Below are 21359 nucleotides of genomic sequence, written 5' to 3'. Positions count from 1 at the left end.
ATAATGCAAAATAAATAAATAGTTCTTAGAGAACAACAGTAAAAAAGCAACCTAACAGGAGACTGGACTAGGGATATAAACATTCCAAAGAATAAATATTAGTAGGCAGAAGAATAAATCCAAATACATATATATGAAAAGAAGTTCAAAACACTACAGAGAAACATATTTATAAAATATAGACTAGATATCAAAGCATATCACTTTGCATTCATCAGATCACCAAGAACTAAAAGCACTAGTGAACTCCTCGCCAAAGTTCTTAATGGCTAAGACCTAATGTAACCTCACCTCAGACCACTGATTCTGACTCATTTCATTCCATCTTCCTGATGGCTGCACCCTAGCCACACTGTTCAGTTAGTGATCTTCACACAAAGCACCATTCCCTCTGCCTGAAACACTCTTTCCTTATGGATTACTCTGATATGCTTAATTCAGATCTTTGCCCAGAAGTCAACTCTTTAGAAATTTATCCAGATCGCACAAGAAAATATAGAACTACCCTTCCACTGTGCTCCTTCTGCTTCACCTACTTTATTTGCTTTCACAACACTTATTAGTTACTTTTATCCAATACAATCTTTATTTTATTGTATTTGTGTACTGCTGTTTCCTCCAGTAGACTCTAAACTCTAAACTCCATGAGGTACAGGAACTTTTTCAGTCTAGTACCACATGCCAGACACATGATAAATAATAAGTATTTGCTGACTAAATGATCAAACACACAATGAGAAACACCTATCACTAGTAAAGACACTAATAAATGGAATTCATCTATACTTATAAGGGATGTGTGGATTTATAATAGCATTTGTGAATTGGTGCAAAATTCTACACATTTATGATAATATTCTTTTAACCCAGCAATGAGTCACTATCCCCATAATCTAAATAAAGTTTCAAAACAGAATAATTTATATAAAAGAAGGATGCTTATAATGGCACTAGTTATAGTGGGAGAAAATAATTAGAAATAAGAAATTTTTTATCAATAAGGATATGGGTTGAGTAAAATGTGGTACACATACAAAGATTATGTAGGCTTAAAGAAGTGAAGTTAAGCGGAGCACAGTGGTGAATGTCTGCATGCCTGTAATCCTAGTCTCAGGAAGCTGAGGCAAGAGGATTGTAAATTCAAGGCCAGCCTGGGCAATTTAGTGATATCCTACTTCAAATTTTAAAAATTTTAAAAAGGCCTGGGGATGTAGCTCAGTAGTAAAGTGCCTCTTCAAATGGGTTCAATCCCCAGTTTAAAAAACTTTAAAAAAAAAATTGCTGGTTTAAGAGTATCTGTACTATATTTTAGGCTAGAAAGGCTTGTAATGTAAGTCCATTTTGTAAAAGTGACTGACTCTATACAAGTTTGTCTATCAGCCTGGTGTAAGGTGAGGTATCAGTTGCTAATGATACAGTTTGGGCATATTAAGAAAAGAATTCTTTTTAAACATGCCCACACCAAAATTAGCAGAAATAATATCAACATTACATACAATTATACACATGTGACAGATACTGTAGGTTGTCTGTTCAACAGACATTGCCCATCATTTTCCCTGTTCTCAAAGTCTACCACTCAATATAATATAAAAGTGGCAAAATGCCTGAAGCACTCTTTCCCAGCCTCCCTTGCAGCTGAGGCATGACTATGTAACCTGACCAATAAGAAGTAAAACTTTGTTAGTTTCTCCTAGGAAATTTGGTTTTACTCCTTGAATAGAGAAACACAAGAAGAGTTCTTTTTCTTGGTTCCTGCTTTTTTTGTGGAGAGGGGGATCAGGAATCGAACCCAGGGGTACTTAATCACTGAGCCATATCCGCAGCCTTTTTTTGTATTTTATTTAGAGACAGGGTCTCACTGAGTTGCTTAGTGCCTCAATAAATTTCTGAGGCTGACTTTGAACTCTCGATCCTCCTGCATCAGCCTCCCAAACAGTTGAGATTACAGGTGTGCACCACCAAACCCTGCCAGTTTCCATTTTTGAACAGTTATCAGAGGAAGTCGTGGCTGGAAGCTATGACAGCCATCCTGTGACTATGAGAGGAAAGCCAAGAAAATCAAGAGAAGCTAATACAAAGTCCCAACTCTGCTAAATTACCGTAAATCACAGAACTGTTACTTCCAGACTTTTGTTGCATGATGTAGATATTTAATAAATTTCTACTGTTGACATTGCTTCAGTCATGTATTTGGGTCAATTGCAGTCAAATATCTCAACAACCCTGTGTTCAAGTGGGTTTTATGAATGCGTGGGAATTTGACCACTAAAATGTTAATCATACTTTATCATGGATAAGGGAGGCAGAAGAAAATTCTAAATAACTTTTATTTTAATCCTCATACTTTTATCAATTATTGGGATCTCTAGTGAGGAGGTATCATTTAAATAGTCAACTCAAAATAATAAAGTTGACCTCATTATTTTAAAAAATATGAAATCAGGATCAGGGAGCTAATAAGACAAAATGAAGATAAAGTTAAAGGCTGTAAATGTAATTATAAAATATGGTGCAAATTGTCAAAAGTTACTAGCCAATGAGGAAACAGATAATGTAAAAAAAAATTTTTTTAATAATGTGGTATTTTAAAAATGCCAGAAAAGTTGAAGCATATGAAAAGACCAAATAAAAATATTGCATGTTTTGTATGGTTGACATGAACAAAGGTAAAAGAATGCTTTTGAAAATTTAAAATATCCACTCTAAGAATAAAAAGCAAAATACTATTTTAGAAAGACAAAAGCAAAACATGTAGTTTAAAGCAAAAACCTAAAAAAGGAAGTAACAAGCATTTACAAACTAAAAAGCTGGAGATGAGGATGCAGCTCAGGGGTTGAGTGATTGCCTAGCATGTGCAAGGACCTGAGTTCTAGCTTCAGCACTGCCAAGGGAAAAAAAAAATTAAAAGCTGGGTTAAGGGTATAGGTCTGTGTCAGGGTACATGCTTAACCACGTGCCAGGCCCTGGATTCATTATAACAATAAAGGGAAGATAATTAATACTCTGTAATAAAGACATGATTTCAGAAAAGGTTAAAAATGATCCATATCTGGCTTTCAGTTGAAAATAGTACACACCACTCAATTTAAAATTTATCAGAACCAATAAAAAAAATAAAACTTATCAGTTGCTAAAAAAAAAAAAAAAAAAGTTTGAGTATAAAGTTACTTCCCTCCCTTCCCCAAATCATAATAAAATAAAAATTAAAAGGAATAAGGATGTGAAACAGCTGGGCAGAAATCAGCATCTTTCTTTTTCTCCTTCTGGAAACCAGACAAAAATATTTGGGAGCAAGGGTTTAGCCCCATGACCTTTCTCAATGAAATATGAGAAAATTATAAAATCAAACCTGAAACCACAGGTAGGTAAGTACAGATGCTTCTTACCCAATAAAATCATGATGAATTGAAAATATATTGCATATCTCACATATACACAGAGATGGGTGTTTTGGAGACATGACAGGATTCAAAACCAGGAAACACAATATCCAAAGACTCTAGCAACACAGTAACTGTAAATGACCAGTTGTACACTCCATGATCATGTGGCCGAGTGGGAGGTGTGGCTCACCCTGATGCACCATCTTGCCACAGAGTATCTTACTGTGTATCACTGGTCCAGGACAAGATCAAAATTCAAAGTTCAATGTATGGTTTCTATGGAATGAGTACCACTTTTGCACCATGTTAAATGAAAGAATACAAGTTGAACCATCGTAGGTCGGGGACTGTCTGTACTGCCAAAAGCACCTGAGATTGTGTAGAAGAAATGAAGAGACAATACAGTGACAGATGTTAGAAAGCACCAACAAAAATGTTTGCATTCTAAAATGCATGTGCAAGAAGAAGAATAAGGTGAGCAGGGTTGATACAATACAAAGCTTAGACACTATCAGGAAGGTCAACAGAAATATTGAGAAATGCAACAAAAGCATACTTAAACTGTGATTCACTAAATGATACTTTTCAGGGCAAATCAAAGATACGATCAGAAATAAAATGGAAAACTAGCAAAACTTCAAAAGATGGCAAATACTGCTTTAAGAACAGAAAAATTTATAGTAAAAAAAGAATAAAATAGTTATTTTCATCAGGCTATTTATTCTGTTAGCAGGCAATGGAAATCTAAGTAAAGCAAAAAATGCTTTTAAATAACAAAAACATGCTTTTAAGTAACAATAACAACAACAACAACAAAAAAAAACCCTCATGAGATAGGGAGAGAATTCTTTGCTTACAGAATGCAGAAATTATTGAATAAAAAGTAGGAAGAAACTTGGTGTGGTGGTGCACACCTGTAATCCCAGATACTGGGCTAAGGCAGGAAGGAGCCTTCAAGGACAGGGGGCAGCTAAGCCTAACTCTGTTTCAAAATAAAACTTTAAAAGGGCTGGGGATATAGCTCAGTGATAAAATGTTTACCTAACATGTGTGAGGCCCTGGGTTCAATCCCCAGCTGTAGAAGGAAGGAAGAAAGGAAGGGAGGGAAGGAGGGAGGAAAAGAAGTGAGAACAGGGAAAATACAAGATTTTCAGGAACTAGACCTAGGGATTCCAAAATACCACGAAAATGGTTCCTCTCATACTCCTTTTATTGATTCTGGGTAAATACACACACACACACAGGAAAAAGACTAAAACTGTGGCCAAAATACAGCTTCCCAAGATCATGCACTGCAGCAAAGTTTTAATAACATATATTAGAATGTATATGGTCATACATAAAGTGGTTGAATAAACTGGGTACAGAAAATGAAGTCATATTTCTATAAATGAGTATAATCTCTAGGAATTGATGTGGAACATTCACCAGTGGATAGACTGTCAAGGAAAAAAGTGCCAGCGTATTAATGGCACTTTTGCGTATTATGGCACTCTCTTTGTGTAAGGAAGAGGAAATATGAAAACATAAATATTTCATTCAAAAAGAAATAAAGGCAAGAAAACCTAGAGACTAATAAGTTTGGTAACCTACAGGAAGCAGGTTAGAAGGGGATAGAAAGGACAGAAGGAATTAAAGGAGAAGAGAGGATATCGTTTTCTAAGTATTTGTAAATCATTCTAATTTTTGTAACCATGTTAATGTAGTACATAAGCAAAGAAGAACAAAGGGAAGAAGGGAGAGGGCAAAGGAGGGAAAGAAAGAAAAGGAGGGAGGGGAAAAGAGAAAGTAGAGAGTAAGGGAAAAGAAAGGGGAAGATAAGGGAGGAAAGAGGAAGCAGAAGGAAGGAGACAATGAGGGAATGGGTCCTAAAATGGAATGCAAACAGAAACAAATAAACCTAATAACATTTCAAATTAATAACAAACCAAACCAATGGCAGGAATGAGTAGAGGAAGACTATAAGTTCTGAACATAGTATTTGAACTGTGTGCCCTAAATCTAAAGACAAACAGTTCTAACTATACAGTTTTGAATTCTAACCATACAGTATTGAATTCTATTTAGAAGACTTCTTCTTAGCAGTAGCCTAACAATTCAACTATTTTCTATTACAGCGTTTAACAAATAATATGTTGAGGATAACAGTGTCCAGTGTTTTCACTGTATAGAGAATGGAAGTACATGTATAGAAAGGGAGAATAGAAAAGACCCATGGGATGTTGGGTTGGGATTAGATATCACGGTGAACTCGTGGATTTAAGGAATGTGTATAAAAGTTATAGCAATACAGATGTGTGTGGGTATGTACATATGCGTATTTCTACCTTCTAGTTCTGCTGTGAAAACTTACAAGCAATGATACCTTGACAGACTAGTATAGCACATCAAAAGTCAGGATCTTAGTTACTAAATTTCATGCTCCACTAAAGGCATCAGACATCCATGAAGAAATGCTGATTTCAGGGCTGGAGCAAGAAAAGTGCAAGATGAGCCAAAATAAGGCTCCATTCGGACCCAAATGTAAATTCTACTCAATGATGTTGAGTATGTCAAAAGGACATGGTGGCCTCTTGAAAAAGCTCACACTGGCCAAACCCAGGACAATTTGAGCACCAAAGAAAGTAATGATGGTAAAGGATTATCATCAATTGAATAAATCAGAAACCATGAGTCTGTGCTGAAACAAGGGAATGCTCCTTCTTATATAGGAAGAAGTCAACTAAGATACACCAACGATGATAGAGGTAGAGAAATCATCATTTGGCTATCATAACTGATTAAAACAATATCATTGATAGTAAAACTTTGTAGGTCAAGTATGAAGAGGAACAGGTAATTTCCATATTCTCACAGAAGTTCTGCTGCAAGACACTTACAAAGGAGGAATTCCTTTATAAAGGAGAAACTGCTGCTCTCATGTGATCAAAGTTAGCATCAAATGGGACAAACCGATACTGTTACCAAGTTTGATGCATCAAGAAAAACCCGACTCCTGTTGTATGTCCACCAAAAGTGCATAACCTGAACCAAACTGTGAAGAAACTTTATTCAAACCCCAAGAAATATTACACAAATTAATTGGTACATATTCTTCACAAATGTGATGTCATTAAACACAAAGAACTGAGGACATAGCCTGGAGCAGTGGCGCACACCTGGGATCCCAACAGCTCAGGAGGCTGAGGCAGGAGATTGACAAATTCAAAGCCAGTCTCAGCAACTTGATAAGGCCCTAGGCAGCTCAGCAAGACCCTGTCTCTAAATTAAAAAAAAAAAAAAAAAAAAAAAAAAAGAATTAAAAGGGCTGGGGATGTGGCTCAGTGGTTAAGTGCCCCTGGGTTCAATCCCTGGTGCGAAAAATAATAATAATAATAATAATAATAATACCTGAGGATCTGTTCCAGTTTAAAGGAGTCTAAAAGAAAATGACAAGTGAATGCAACATACAAACTTCTCATTTGCTATCAAGGTTTTTCCTTTGGTGTCAAGGAAAAATGGGATAGAAGATAAAATCTGAATAAGGACCACACGTCACTCACAACACTGATGCCAATTTTATGATTTTGATAACATTATTTATGTAAGGAAATGTTTTTGTGTTTAGGAAATATGAAGATTTTAGGAAACAATTATTTATTTAAGGCTAAAGGAATATCATGTCAGGAAAAAAATTAGAAAGAATAAATGTTGTAAAATGATACATTTGATCAGTGTAGCTGAAAGGTATGGAAATTACATGTACTATTCTTTTAATTTTTCTATAACAAACTATGTCAAAACATATAGTTAAAATATTTATCTGGGTTTTACACAGAACTCTATTTACTGCTCTGAGGTGAAACCTATCCATTTAAAATTCTAACCTACACTAAAGCCAAGGACTCCAGAAATTAAGAAGCAGCAACAGTTCTAGGGGAGGGGGGAGTTCAGGGCAGTTAACATTAGTGCTATCTACTGCAGTGGAGAAATATTAGACATTGGACACTTTGTCCAAAACATACAATAAACAATAAAAATTATCTTTCAACATCAAATAACTTTACACTGAACTGGATAAGGCAAAAATTCTTAGAAATACAAAGAAGAAATTAGTTTATCTACAAATCCATTAGCACAAAAGCTTCATTAAGATTTGTTCTGCTTTTAGTGTTAACAAGCACTTGTGGCTGGCATACAATAATCACTCAATTAACAAATGACTTTGACCCATTACAAAGATCTACAGGTTATAATCATTATGAAGGTGAAACCATAGTTTCCCAATATCTGTTCAACACTTTATACTCAATAAAGGACGAATGGCTAAATAGTGAATCTGTTCTTTGATACTTTGGGAAATTGAGTGATAAGAAACTATAGATGTGTCAGAACTTGAGTGGGATAAAAAAGGAATGTGCGTATTTCCTCCACCTTTTTTTATAAATTTGAAATCTAAATTGTACATTTGGTTAAAGCAGATATAAACTCTGCTATACAAAACAAGGTGCTTGTTTTATTGCAGATAATAGGTTTATTGTCATGAATTGTGTGAACTTAAATAGGCAACTAGTCTTGCAATCTAATTATTGATCCCACCTCCACCACCATGAAAGAAAAGCTCAACTAAATAAACCAACACCACCCCCCATACAAAATAATAAATAAATACCACAGGGAATCTATATAAAACCAGCATCACCACTTTTGGCAGACAGTGCTAAATGTCAAGACAACTTATTTAGTTGTCTAGGAATATATTTTGTGTTTATGCTAAAGTACAACTAGAAGTTGAATTAACCAAGTACAATGAAACAATGGAGGCTTTAGAAAGAAATGTTTATTACCAAGGTGGCCAACTATTATAAAAACTTCTTTATAATTTTCATAGGCCCACATTACTATGGCATTTTTTTTTTTTTCAAACTGCAGATTGTGACTGACTAAATGAAAGGGATCAAGATAGAAGAAGTGGGCATAGAAAAATCTCAGAACGCATTGTATATGGTAACACTGAGTATAGATTAATGAAACTTTTGTTTTGGTATATACATGTGTACATAAACTGACCCACAAAATAAAATGTATTTCTGATTGTAGGATGCAGTAAGAAAAGGGGCTTTGTGCTTTTCAGTAGAATCTAGACTCTCCTATATGTAGATTTGGTGGCATTTCATTCAGGTACATTTCATTATCAAATTCAACAAAAAGAATAGCAATGTTATTCTAAGCTCTGCTCTAAGGTATGATTGCTTCTTCAGATATTTCTCCATAAGTAAAATTCACTACCATTCAAAACGTTAAAAGCTCACTTGAGAAACAACATGCAACACAGTCACTCAATAACTTAGAAATGGTAGAAATATCCTTTATTGGCATTCTCTAAAATAATAACCACTAACCACATACACTGAGTACTTTAAATGTGGCCGATACGAATGAGGAACTGGTGAACTTCATTACATTTAAATAGCCACACGTGGATGGAAGCCACTGTAGACCCATATTTTATTACTTCCCAATATGGGTAGCTAGATCACAAGGATCATCATCTGAATTACTTGGGGCTTCACAGAAATGCAGAATCATAAGCCTGACTCTAGGCATGAGTCAGAATGGACAGCTGGTTCATGTACACTAAAGGCATTGATCAAAAGAACTGGTTCTCAAAGTGAATACCACCACTGAGTTCTACTGTAGCAATGGAAATTTATGAAACACCTTGAAACAATTGCTGGTGAAGTGTTTTTGGCATTATTGGGGATACACAAAACAAGCCTACAATTGTAAAGCTGGTGTGCCAAATGACATGCAAATATCTCGCCTGAAATTTATGTACTTTTTAAGTATTATTAACACTGAAAACGAGTCTCATTCCATTATGTAACATGAAGTATTTTCACAAGTGTACTCTGAAATATTGTGTAAATTAAGGATTTTTTCCCTAAAGTAACTTATTTAATAGCCTGCATTTAAGAGTTGTCACATTGACACTGAAGTGTTTAAGTCCAATTGTCAGACTACTATGTAGTTAAGTTTTTAACTATTAAAAATTACTTCCCTATTATTTCCCTCTATAATTCTATTATTATCTCTATTCTCCAGTTAGGGATTTTTTTTTCCTTATATAAAAAAAAAGGTAGTTAAGTAAGTTATATTACTCCTGAATTTCACTTCAGAATACCAGATGTGCTATAATGCCTGTTATTACATATTAGGTGGATCTGAGATTTAAGAACAAGTTTTAAAGATTTATGCACCCACTGCCATCCCTGTAGAACAGGAAACCTTAATTTGAGAGTACAAGGCCCCACAGCCTAAGGAATCAATCCATGAAGTGGCTTCAGATTTACAAAACTTGTAAAATAAAACAATTTGATGATACATATCATTATCAATCATGGTATAGCCACCCTTTGGGGAATAACAACTATTTTACTGAAAACTATCATATTAAGAAAATTACAGCCAAAGACTGTATAAATTATGCTGGATTATAAACTTTGACCTCAAAATGTGGTTGATTCTCTCCATTACATTTATGAAATTGCAATCTATATCGTTTGTGCCAACACTGACAACTTTTAAGAAAACAATCTCATAAAGTTAGATGTTACTTGCTATATTACTTACACTGTCGGTTTTATTTTATGGAGACTTACAGAAGAGGGCAAATACCCATTAAACAAACACTTGCTATGTAACAGGCACTAAGCTATGCTCTCTACATACAGAACTCTTTGTCTCACAACTGCCCTCTGATACAGGTATTACTCCTTTTCACAGTTGAGGAAACTGGCAGAGCTCAACTACCTTAACTAAGTTTATACAGCTAATAGAGGGCAGAACTAGAATTTAAACTTTGGCTAATCTGCCTCCAAAGCACATGTACAACTTTCTGGAGCAAGTGGGGTTTCTGGTTGTTGTTTTTGCAGTCTTACTGTGAAATATCTACTGGACCTTGTCTTCCTTTAGCATAGCCTACCAGCCTACTTAATGGCAGTTGTCAGAGCATAACATTAGCATCTTTTGAGTGAACTGCTTCACCAAAGCAGGCTTTATGGAGTGCATTTTGCTTGGTAACCTTAAGTTTTTTCATACTCCTTCATTCCTGCCCCCCACTCCCACCTTCCTGCAATAAAGTAAGGAAAAAATAAATGCATACCACATGCTGCTCTAGGTAATAAAAAATATATATTAGTAAGACAGGCCTACAAAGTAAATACAGCTTTGCTGGATGATTCAGAAACCACCTGAAATCATTCTTTTATCATTAAAAACTGTAACTATCAACTATGATACTAAGTATACAAAAGCTTCAATATTTTCCACTTTGAGAAAACTCTTGTCTGCTTTCTAAGGGCAGAATAAGAATACCTAATAAGCACAAATAAGGGCATGGGGAATAAATAGGGAGATAGCTGGGATATCATTCAGGATAAGAATCCAGTTAGGGACAATTAGAAATTTTTGAGAAACTGAAGTGGACTTGGGAGACATTGTCTCAGCAGAAGATAAGATCAAGTAGGTAAGAATGCAAATCAGACTCATTTGATAAAGCCCTTTTTGGTGAGAATGGGATTATAAGGGTTTCTAGAAGTAAAAAGAAAATGCAAAGACAGGATATTCAGATTTTATTTTAAGTCCTAGGGATTGAACCCAAGGCTTCCAAATGAATTACACACCCAGTCTTGGATATCTGTATTTTGCCGAAAACAATCACTATAAAATATTTACAGTAAATATCAACAAACTTTTTTCTATAAAGAGCAAGAAAGTATCTTAGGTTTTGTGGTCAGTTTGCCATATTAGCCAACTCTGCCACTGTGGGACAAAAACATCTATAGACACATATAAACAAGAGAGTGAGGCCATATTTCATTAAAACTTATTTTTGAAACAGACATGGGAATTGACTATAATTTATAGATCCCTGAAACAGAGATCTAATAGGTAAGGAGAATCAGACCTGTGAACAGGAGGAAGTTGATGGTTAAGGAAAGAGATTTGGAAATCACTGGCACAAGCAAAGTGTCAGGATAAATAACTCAAGGACAGCAGAGATGGAACTATGAACATATGAAGACAGAACCCTTATAAAAGCAACACTTTATAAAGCATGACAAAGAGGTAAAGAATTAGTGGTTTTCTGAAAGAAAAAAGGTGTACAAAATAACTGATGTATCCCTAACTATCATTTTGGCTGCATTACAAAACTCTTAGTGAAGTATAAGACACCACAATATTAAGCCATGGTTAGTCTCTAAAAGGCAACACTAAAACAGAGAAATAGTCCCCAAGGTGTACAAAATATGCTTAAAACTTTGTCATAAAGAGAAAATGCAAAGCTGAGACAAATTTCATGACTAACGTTTCATATGGAGTATCTTACATACCAAAACACAATGTCAGGTAACATGTACAAATGGCTGAACACAAAAAATAAAACAGAAAAACAATGCCCCTAAAACCAAATTAAATGGCAAGGAAAACTGCTTACAATAAAGGTATGTTTGGGAAATGTTCTCATTTAGTAAATTGCTGTTAAATTCCTTATAAGGTTTAAAAATAAAACTAGCTCCAATGTCACAATTTTTGGTTCTAGCTTTTCAACATATACTAGTCTAAAATGAAAGCAGTAAGCTCATGGCTTATCTTCTGAGAAATAGTACAATCTAGGAAATAAACTATCTTGTATTTATAACCACGTTGACTCATGAGAAAATAAATGAAAACCCAATCAGAAAAGTATCACAAGGAACAAAACTGCGAAACTTACAAAGCTGCTTTGTAGAACACGATGACTAACAGATGACAGTCTATGTATGTGGACTAGAATGGTCTGGGTGTCAAATGGGTAGAGAATAAGTGCCACTTAGTACTGCTGAAGAAAAACAAATTGTCTTCATTATGCTTAGTGTACAAAGATAGGACTACAACTTAACAATGAGGGTCTGTGAAGGTGAAAAATGCCAAAAGGGGCGGGGGAGGGAAAAGGGAAGGGAGAAAAGGAGTCAGTCCACCCATAAAGGACACATTCATATAAAAGAACATGTGAACAATGAAAATAATGCATCCTGCATGCACTATAACAAAAATGTCCAAAATTATTAAATGACAAAACAATGCTAGTAAAATGACTTTTGTGTCTGTAGAAAAAAAATCTATACACGTGTGCACATACACACATCTGATATGCACAGAAAATCTCTAGTCATTTATAAGAAATTTGAGTGGTACCTTGAAAAGGAAGAGTGAAATTGAAGGAGACAGCAATGTTTCACCTTCTACCCTTCTGTAGGGAAGAAAAATAAATAGGCATGTGTTATGTTTGATCAAACATTGAAGAAAAAAATCAAGGATCAGGATTTTGGGAAGGTAGATAGATAAAGGACTGCTACCTCTAAAACCGCACTAATGCAGACAAAATTATACAGAAAATACAATACGCTCAAAAATAAGTTAAATGGTGAAATTAAAAAAAAAACAAAATTTTACTTGTACAATCATATAGTTTTAGTCATGTAAGGAAGAAACGAGGTCTTGCAAAAGCTGTAATTTGCACACACAGGTTTGTTGGAATCCTGTAGTGATCCATTTAGATTCAATGTTAGAGCTGAAAAAGTCTTCAGCACAATCGGCTTCATTTTATATTTACCTCTATACTACAGAATTCCCAGGAATATAAATGTAGGTCTATTTTGGGAACAAAAGCTATTTGTAGAACTTTATGGAGACACTCATTTTCAATTTGCTTTTAAAATTTCTTTAGAGCAGGGACCCAGTCATTTTGTTCTACCTATATGCTCAGCATCAAGAATGTAGTAAAGTGTTCTCTCATATAAAATACATATGTAATATGCATATATATATATATGTAATTTTTTTCTTTTTGCTAGAAAGAAGGCAGGGAAATAACTTCTGTGCAAAACTATTTGGAGTTAAGGTCTAAAGAAATAAAGGGAGAAAATTAATGTGAAAAATTGGTTCCTCTGAATTTCATGTGACCATATGCTTACAATTTCATTTTTTGCTTTCAACAGTGGAAAAAATAATCACAAGAAAACAGAAGTCTAAAACTACCCTAGGTAACAGAAAGGCTGTTTAATATCTACTTTGGAATTCACAGTAAGCAGCATACAACAGAACTAAGATGCTACTGAAAAGCTCAAAATTTTGACAAGTTCATTAACAATTACAAAGAAATGAGGAACACAGACCTAACAGATCTACTTGTTTCAGGGAATGAATGGCAAATGAGCTGGCCTGGGCTACTTGGGAAAGCAAACAAGGAGTAGTGCTTCTCAAATCCTTTGTGGTAAAGGACCAGTCTTAACTCCTGCACTGTAAAATATGTTTTTAAATTACTAGAAAAATGAGCAGATACCCTCCCACAACCTTCCCTATTCCTGCAGTACTGGGGATTGAACCTAGGGCCTCCGGCATGCTAGGCATAGTGGTTTACCACTGAGCTACATTTCTGGCCCTTTTTGTTTTGACACAGGGTCTGGTTAAGTTGTCCAAACGGTCCTCTAACTTGTGGTCATCCTGCCTCAGCTCCCCAAGTAGCTGGGATCATAGGTATGCACCACAGTGCCCAGCATGATTACATATTTTAATGTTGGAGTAATGTAAAATTGCTATAGTAGACATGGTGAATAGCAATGGGTTTTGTTTTTCAATGTCAATCTGGCCTAAAATCTTGAATCTTTGTGGAGGGTCTGATGTCAATTGAGTAAATCAGTATTTTTTTCGTCACTACTCATACTAAAGACAGTCTGCAAGAAACACAGATGAAAGGTAAGCATGGAGATTTGTCATTAATTTGTTTTAATTTTATAATGCAAAACACTGCCCTATCACAATGCCTCACTAGATTTGTTATCCTTTCGAATGCAATTTCAGCATTTAAAAATATCAACTATCAGTTCAAATACTGTTATTTTGCCACTTATCTTAGAAGATAAGTTAGAATAAAGATAAGTACAATGTGATTTAGGGTCTTTAGAACCTAATTTCCAGGATTCAAATGCATACTTTGCACCTGACAAAAGCTATAAAGATACATAAATCTCAATGTTTCTGTTTCTTCATTTGTAAAATGGGGAATTACCAGTACCTATAGATCCAACAATTATTGTGCATATAAAATGACTGGAGCACATATAAGTGTTGTAATTACTAAATTCTCAAATATTATGCACCAAATCCTTTTGTAGAACTGGTATAATTAAGATTAAATTCATTTAATGAAATGTCACATCTCACAATGAACTACTATTTATCTGTTAAAGATTACTACTTCAGTTTTCTATTATGAAATGTATCTATTTATAACATCCTGTTGGACAGTAAAGTTATGAAAAGCTGCAAGTCACTGTGATATTTAAGTGGCAATTGCCAAAACTGATTCACAATAATTTACCATCCCTCGCTATTCTTGGGAAAAGATTTAAAATAAAACTGTGATTCTAAAATGGTTATAATAATCAAATGCTACAAATTTTTTTTAAAACTTAGAATTGTGTTATTTAATGTATAATTCTTCTTCAGTGGCTAAAAGCTTACACTTCTTAAAATTTGACTGCATGTTATGATTAAGGAAACGAGAGTATTAACTTCTAATAAATGCACTATTCCAATCCTACTCACTGCCAACACACCACCATCACTGTCACTTTTAAGAAAGTTCTTCAAATGCTCACAACTATACATAACAACACAGACAATAAATCAGCTGAACCAATCACCCAAGCTTAAACAGCAGACATTGGGAACAGAATGTGCAGATTAAACACACAACATCCAATATTTCTATAATATCAAACAAGTAGCATTTGAGGCATTTAGAGTAGTCAAATGGCAAACAGTGGTACCCTTTAAAAACTGCTTTAAAATTCTACAATGGAACCAATGCTATTAATTTCATGTTTATTTTATAAGAATCTTTGTCAAGTTTATCAGTTTGAAAATTATCCATTCATAATCACCACTTAAAGACAAAATCTCCTATCAGCTAACGGTTTCTATTCTGCTACCTACAGTTCACCTTACCCTTTGCTCTATGATAGCCACACTTCATTTCACAGGATCTGAACTATACAATTATGTATCAGAGACAAAATATTTTCAAGTTTGCTTTCAAATGATACCTACAAATAATAGATGAAGTTTTCAAGTTTACAGAAAACCATACTACAACAATTGACCAATATAAATATCTTAATACTTATTTATTTTGTTCTATTGAGATAACACTAATGCATGTGCCCCCACCTGTACTTCCCCTATGCTATCATTCTGACACTTATAAGAACATCTCAACTTGCAACCAAGATTTACAACCACTGTTCCTATCAATCAAATGGTGATGCACCAAAATCCCAATTCTCATGAATTTTTACATATTGAAATTACATTATTTTACTTAAGACTAAAGAACTAGGCCTCACTTTATTAAAAAACAAAGATAGCCACATCAGTTTAATTCCATATATATGATACTACCTATTCAATTTATTAAAAATTGTAATAAACATAATCAAACTAGTGCTCCAAACTTATGCTGTTCAAGTGGAAGACACTACAAGAGAAGACACAATAGAGACTGCCTTGCAATAAGAAGTACAAATTCCTTCTATAGAAATGGGAGAAATAAAAGGACAAATCTAGTTGTCTAAAAGACAATTCACTGTACACATTTTATTTACAGTTTTGTACACTGTCTTAATATGAATGGGACCGCTTTTCTACTTGAGCCATTTTTAACCAAAGCAAAATAACCTAAGTAATACAAAGTGTTAAAATACAGCATAAAGATACAAAAACAGACATACTAATTCTAGTTAGGAATGTAATTATGATGTTACATTTTTTTATAATCCACAATCATGTTTAGGAAATCACACAAACATAAATCACTGATTTGAATGAAATGCATAAATTTGTAGCAAAGTTTTGTAGTTACAAAAAACAAAAAAATTACCAAAGAATGCACAAAATTAATGTTTATTCCACCTTTGTATCATATTCCTGGATCCTTCACCAATGTTACATGAGGAAAAAACAAAAGCAAAACAAATGGAAAACTGAAATCAGAATCACTAATGTTATCAAGTAGGGAAACAAATAAATTAAAATCTAGCAGCCATCAGCAAGAGTACAGCAAAGATAATGCTGTCAAAAGAAACAAAGAAAATTGCTAGAAAACTGTATGCATCATACTCTTTCAAACCAGCAAAATATGCCCCTGCATACAATGGAACATAAACTCAATTTTTTTCCTATTAAGGTATAGAAATGCAAGTTCTTTTGAATATTGTGGATGGGTAAAACGTGTTTGTAATGGTAATTCTACTAAGCTAATACAGAGTGGGCCAGGAACACATTTATGGATTCTGGGGATGATGTGGACTGTAATTCTTTGATTGGGATAGTGGACACTATAATAAAAATTAAAAAAAAAAAAAAAACAAAAACAAAAAAAAACAAACACAGAAGTACAAGACAAAGGCGAATGAGACTTCTCTTATATCTGAGTAACATTTAGATGGAATCAAATTTAAATGCAGTCCACTCTGCTTTTGAAGAGGCTTTGGTTCAGCTCCCAAATCTCGATTGCTTGACGCAGTCTCCTATGAGAATACTCAGAAGGTGTCTTCTTAAACAACAAACCTATTTTTAGTGGTGGAGCCGCTCTTAGTAGCTGTGTCTGCATGGGACTGATAACCAATCACTATCTTTGGAGGAAGTCCTAACCTTTCCTTGTATACTCTCCTAGAAAACAAAGAAGAAAGTGGCCATTTGTTTTTATTCACCAAAACATAAAATTAATCTTAAAAATTCATTAGTCTTAATATTTATAAAAAAAAACCTACACTGAGTAAATAGGAAATTGCGCACCCTTTTCCTTTTAGCTTTATTTACTTTTTATTTCTATAACAATCTTAATCACTTAACAAATACTGAAACTCAATCGGATTTATATATCAAGTACTGCTCAACAGTGAGCAAAGCAGAATCAGTCTCTGGGTCCATGCCATTTATAGTACAGTAGGGAAAGCACAATCAAATATTCACAGATATATATGATAAAACTTATCACAGGCATACTTAACCTTCATAAAAATGAATAACATGCACGTCTATTTTATTTTTTTGACCTAAAATGTTGTATTTTACATATGAACCCTAGTAAATACTGTATATTACTATACCATTACATTTTCCATATCTAATACTGAAAAGATTAAGCAACAAAATATAAACATTTTGAGAGATTCACAATTTTCTCAACATAACTTAGAACATAACTTCTGACTTAGTACTAACTATACAGCCTTATTTTCAAGTAAGATGTTACTAGGGCTGGGGTTATAACTCAGTGGTAGAGAATCTGACTAGAATGTGAAAGGTCCTGGATTCAACCCCCAGAACTGCAGGGAATGGTGGGAGAGGATAAAAGGGGAACACCTTGACCATTTGGTCCAAGAACATGTGACTACTATAAAGAACAAAATGTGAATGCGTGCCAAATAGCACTGTATGATACTATATAAATCAGAGGCTCTAATCTCATCTGCAATATTAGAGAAAGCTCCTTTTTAAGAGTCATGAGATAAGAAAATGAAGCACATTTGAGGGCTGAGAAACAAAAATAAGGCTTTGTTGCTATGGATCATAAATGAATGTCAGGCAAGGCTAACAAAGTCTAAGGGAGAGTCTCATGCATCAATTTAGAAATCTAAATCTTTATTCTTAGAAAAATATAGCAAAATAAATTTTAAAGCAATAAAAATCAAAGAAATATACATTTTTTATGGAGCCATATCACCCAACATGATACTCCACCTCTGCTTTAGAAGATTTTACTAACTTCCTTCGAATAGAGTATCTAAAAATAATTTTTATATTAAGTGAAAATGACTACCAGATTTTAAGTTATGGTGCAATGCATTCCCTTCAAATATAATTCCCCACTAAAAATGTCAAAAAGCAAAAGTACTGATTCTTACAAACTGGAGGGGTTAAAATATTTTTTCCTTGAAAAACTGCCAAAATGTTTTACAGATTTCAAAAATATTCAATGCTGACACAAATACACAATTTTTATAAGAAAACCTATAATTTCTTTAACTCTTGTTTTCAAAGTAATATGAAACTTCTAAACTGAAGTTTTGATACTAAAGGAAAGATTCTAAATATGATGACAAACTGATAACTCCTTTCTTACAGAAGAACCACACAGAATGTAACCTGAAAAAATCCCTACACCTTCTGATTTGGGAAAGGAATTATGTTCCTAGAAGAATTTATAATGTTTGAAAAATCACAAAATGAGCAATTCAAACATTTTGTAACCTATAACAATCTAGTACTTATTAACGTAAAATTAAACAACAAATTGTTCTGATTTAATAAATTTCTAATGTTAATTGTAATAAAAAGAAAATCCTACCAACACTAATGTCTGAATTAAGAGGTCATTTTTGCAAAGAATAAAATTTACCAAAAAAATAAATTAAAAAAATCCTACATACATATGAATAATTAAGATGTTTAAATTTCAAGGGAAATTCTATGTGTACATATATGTGGAAATTACACATATCATGTGCTAATACTGAATTATGATGAGTTTTATACATTCATACTTTTCAAAGTAGCACTTTTATTTCAAAGAGTATTTTTCAAACTTGAGGAAAATACATTTTAATTACTTAGTAAGTGAATAAAGTGCTACATGCTCTAAGGATCACATATTAGATTGATGAGAGAAAGCAATTATACAGGAATGAAAAAAAATACAAGACAACGAGTACCAACAGGATCTCAAAATTATAAAAGTGGTCATAAAAACAATAAAAAGAAAATAAGTCTATAAATCCAAGTATTTCTAAGCTGTAAGTAAAGAACTTCAGATTTCAGTTATCTTAATATTATGAAAGAAGTAGGCAAAGAGCAAAACCATACCCTATATGTGTAACAGCCTCTCTGTTTTCACATTCAGTAGTCCATATTGCTATCTTATCACCTTTAGCTCTAACATTAACAACAGCTCCACATACATCATCACTGTAGTCATCAAAAGATTCTCCGATAAGGCACAGCAGCTTCAAAAACAAAAAATTCCCAGATTAGATCCAACAGATTATAAACCACTTTATTAGATGGCAAATGTTGCCTTCTGTATTTAAATTTATACAACAAATAATAAAATCAGTTTTTAAACCAAGAGTTGAATTTTTTAAATGTCTAAATTTTATATATGTATATAATTATTTTCCCTGTTTAAATATTTCAGTTGTTTTAATTTTTCAGCAAATTAGGCAATCAGGGCACACACTGTGATACTATTTTATTAGTATTCATTTACTCTGTTGCTGCTTACACTTGCTGGCAAATAAATGATTAATAAGATAATGTGAAATAAGCTATTCATGGTTAGAATGCCACGTTGTTTTTCATGAGAACATGTTGTCTTTTTAGTGTGGAATTCTAAACTGGTATTTACTAATGACCTTCTCCAAAAGCAAAATTGAGTCTCTTCATTTTTTTTTAAAAAACTAATTCAAATATTTAAGTGCTCAAGTTAAAAAGTGCTAATTACAAATCAGACACTGAGTCAAGTGCAAGGATTAAAACAGATATGAACCCTGCTCTTAAAAGCTTGGGATTTGGTACTTGTGACTACAAAAAAATGTCTTTTTAGTCATATTTAATATATCCTGTATAGCCAAAAGATCTAGTTTACTAGAACTTTTTTAGGTTGAATGATATTAAGTAATAATTTCACTGTTTACTTGGCTGGGATTATAGCTGGGCTGGGATTGTAGCTCAGTGGTAGAACGCTTGCCTAGCATGTGTGAGGCACTGGTTCTCAGCACTGCATATAAATAAATTTAAAAAAGGTCCATTGACAACTAAAAAAAAATTGTTTTAAATAAAAGAAAATGTAGCACACATACAGAAATGCTATAAAACAGTTGCAAACTTAAATCATATAAAATGTGAAATTCTGTAATTCTGAAGTTAATGAATAACTAGGGTGTTCTTGTTATGGAAGGTGAGAATTAAATGCCAATCACTTTAAATTAGACACAGAATGGTAGAGTACTAACATATAAGATATGCAGGATTCATATGATAAAGTAATACTAACTTAAGATTTTCTAATGTGAGAATCTTTATTTCCTCTTAAAGTAAGTAAACCAAAATAAAATGTAATAAAATTTAAGAATCAGTATTCTAAAACTGCCTTGTAATTTTAAAACCTTACTGTCTCTAGCCAAAAGCGATCGAGGTCACTTCGTCTCTGCTGTTTGTTCAATGTAATGAGCCATCTTCCACCCCGTTTGTTTTTCTCATCTTCCCACATAGGCTCAATACCATCCTACAGGGGAAGAACACAACAATATTAGAAAATATTGTGATCTTGATTGAGGGAGAAAATGTAACAATACTGTCAACTTCTTAACTTTATTATGAACTGCCGCAGGTATAGTTTTTTTAAAAAAGCAAAAAGGACTTTAAAAATAGAGGGGCATGTCTCTGTCACTTATTAGTTATCACACCTTGTGTTTTCCTTAATTTGGAAGTTCTTAAACTTTCTGACTAGCAGACACTTTTATCAGTTACTATATATACTTCGATACCTAGAAAACACATGCAAACTTGAGCAGTTTCAGAGTTAATTAATGCTTAATCCTTCAATCATCTGACAAAATCCAGTTTTAAGTATTTCAAGAAGCCCTGTACCCCTGAGTAAGAATGCCTGACGAATTCAGTCTACTTAAATATAAAAAGGAGGAACTGGACTGGAAAAAAAAAAAAAAAAAAACAACAGTGTTCATCAAAATCAATCTCAGTATGCCTTCAGAGTTATGGTCTCGATTTCTAATTTTTATACCATAAATAGATCAAAATATGTTGATGATAAAGCCTAGTGAAGCCAATTTAATTATTAGCCTGTACATCATAGTATAGACTGTTCCT

The 21359-nt window shown here is 33.6% G+C and overlaps 1 protein-coding gene across 3 annotated transcripts in view; it reads right to left on the bottom strand.

Moving 5' to 3' along the window:
* Positions 1–14174: 14174 nt before the first annotated feature.
* EIF4E (eukaryotic translation initiation factor 4E) overlaps positions 14175–21359 on the bottom strand; it is a 40381-nt gene continuing 33196 nt past the window's right edge. For all 3 annotated transcript variants that reach the window (XM_079153854.1, XM_079153855.1, XM_079153856.1), the window contains 3 exons: positions 20644–20757; positions 19338–19477; positions 14175–17141 (listed from right to left, as the gene is read on the bottom strand). In XM_079153854.1, coding sequence (XP_079009980.1) covers positions 17027–17141; positions 19338–19477; positions 20644–20757 — 369 coding nt within the window. In that variant the 3' untranslated portion in view covers positions 14175–17026. The remainder of the gene's footprint in view (positions 17142–19337; positions 19478–20643; positions 20758–21359) is intronic.

The sequence above is a fragment of the Sciurus vulgaris genome (genome assembly GCF_902686455.1).
Source record: "Sciurus vulgaris genome assembly, chromosome: 9".
NCBI classification, from domain to species: Eukaryota; Metazoa; Chordata; class Mammalia; order Rodentia; family Sciuridae; genus Sciurus; species Sciurus vulgaris.
Note: the sequence above shows the minus strand (reverse complement) of the source record. Positions and strands in the feature narration are given on the sequence as shown.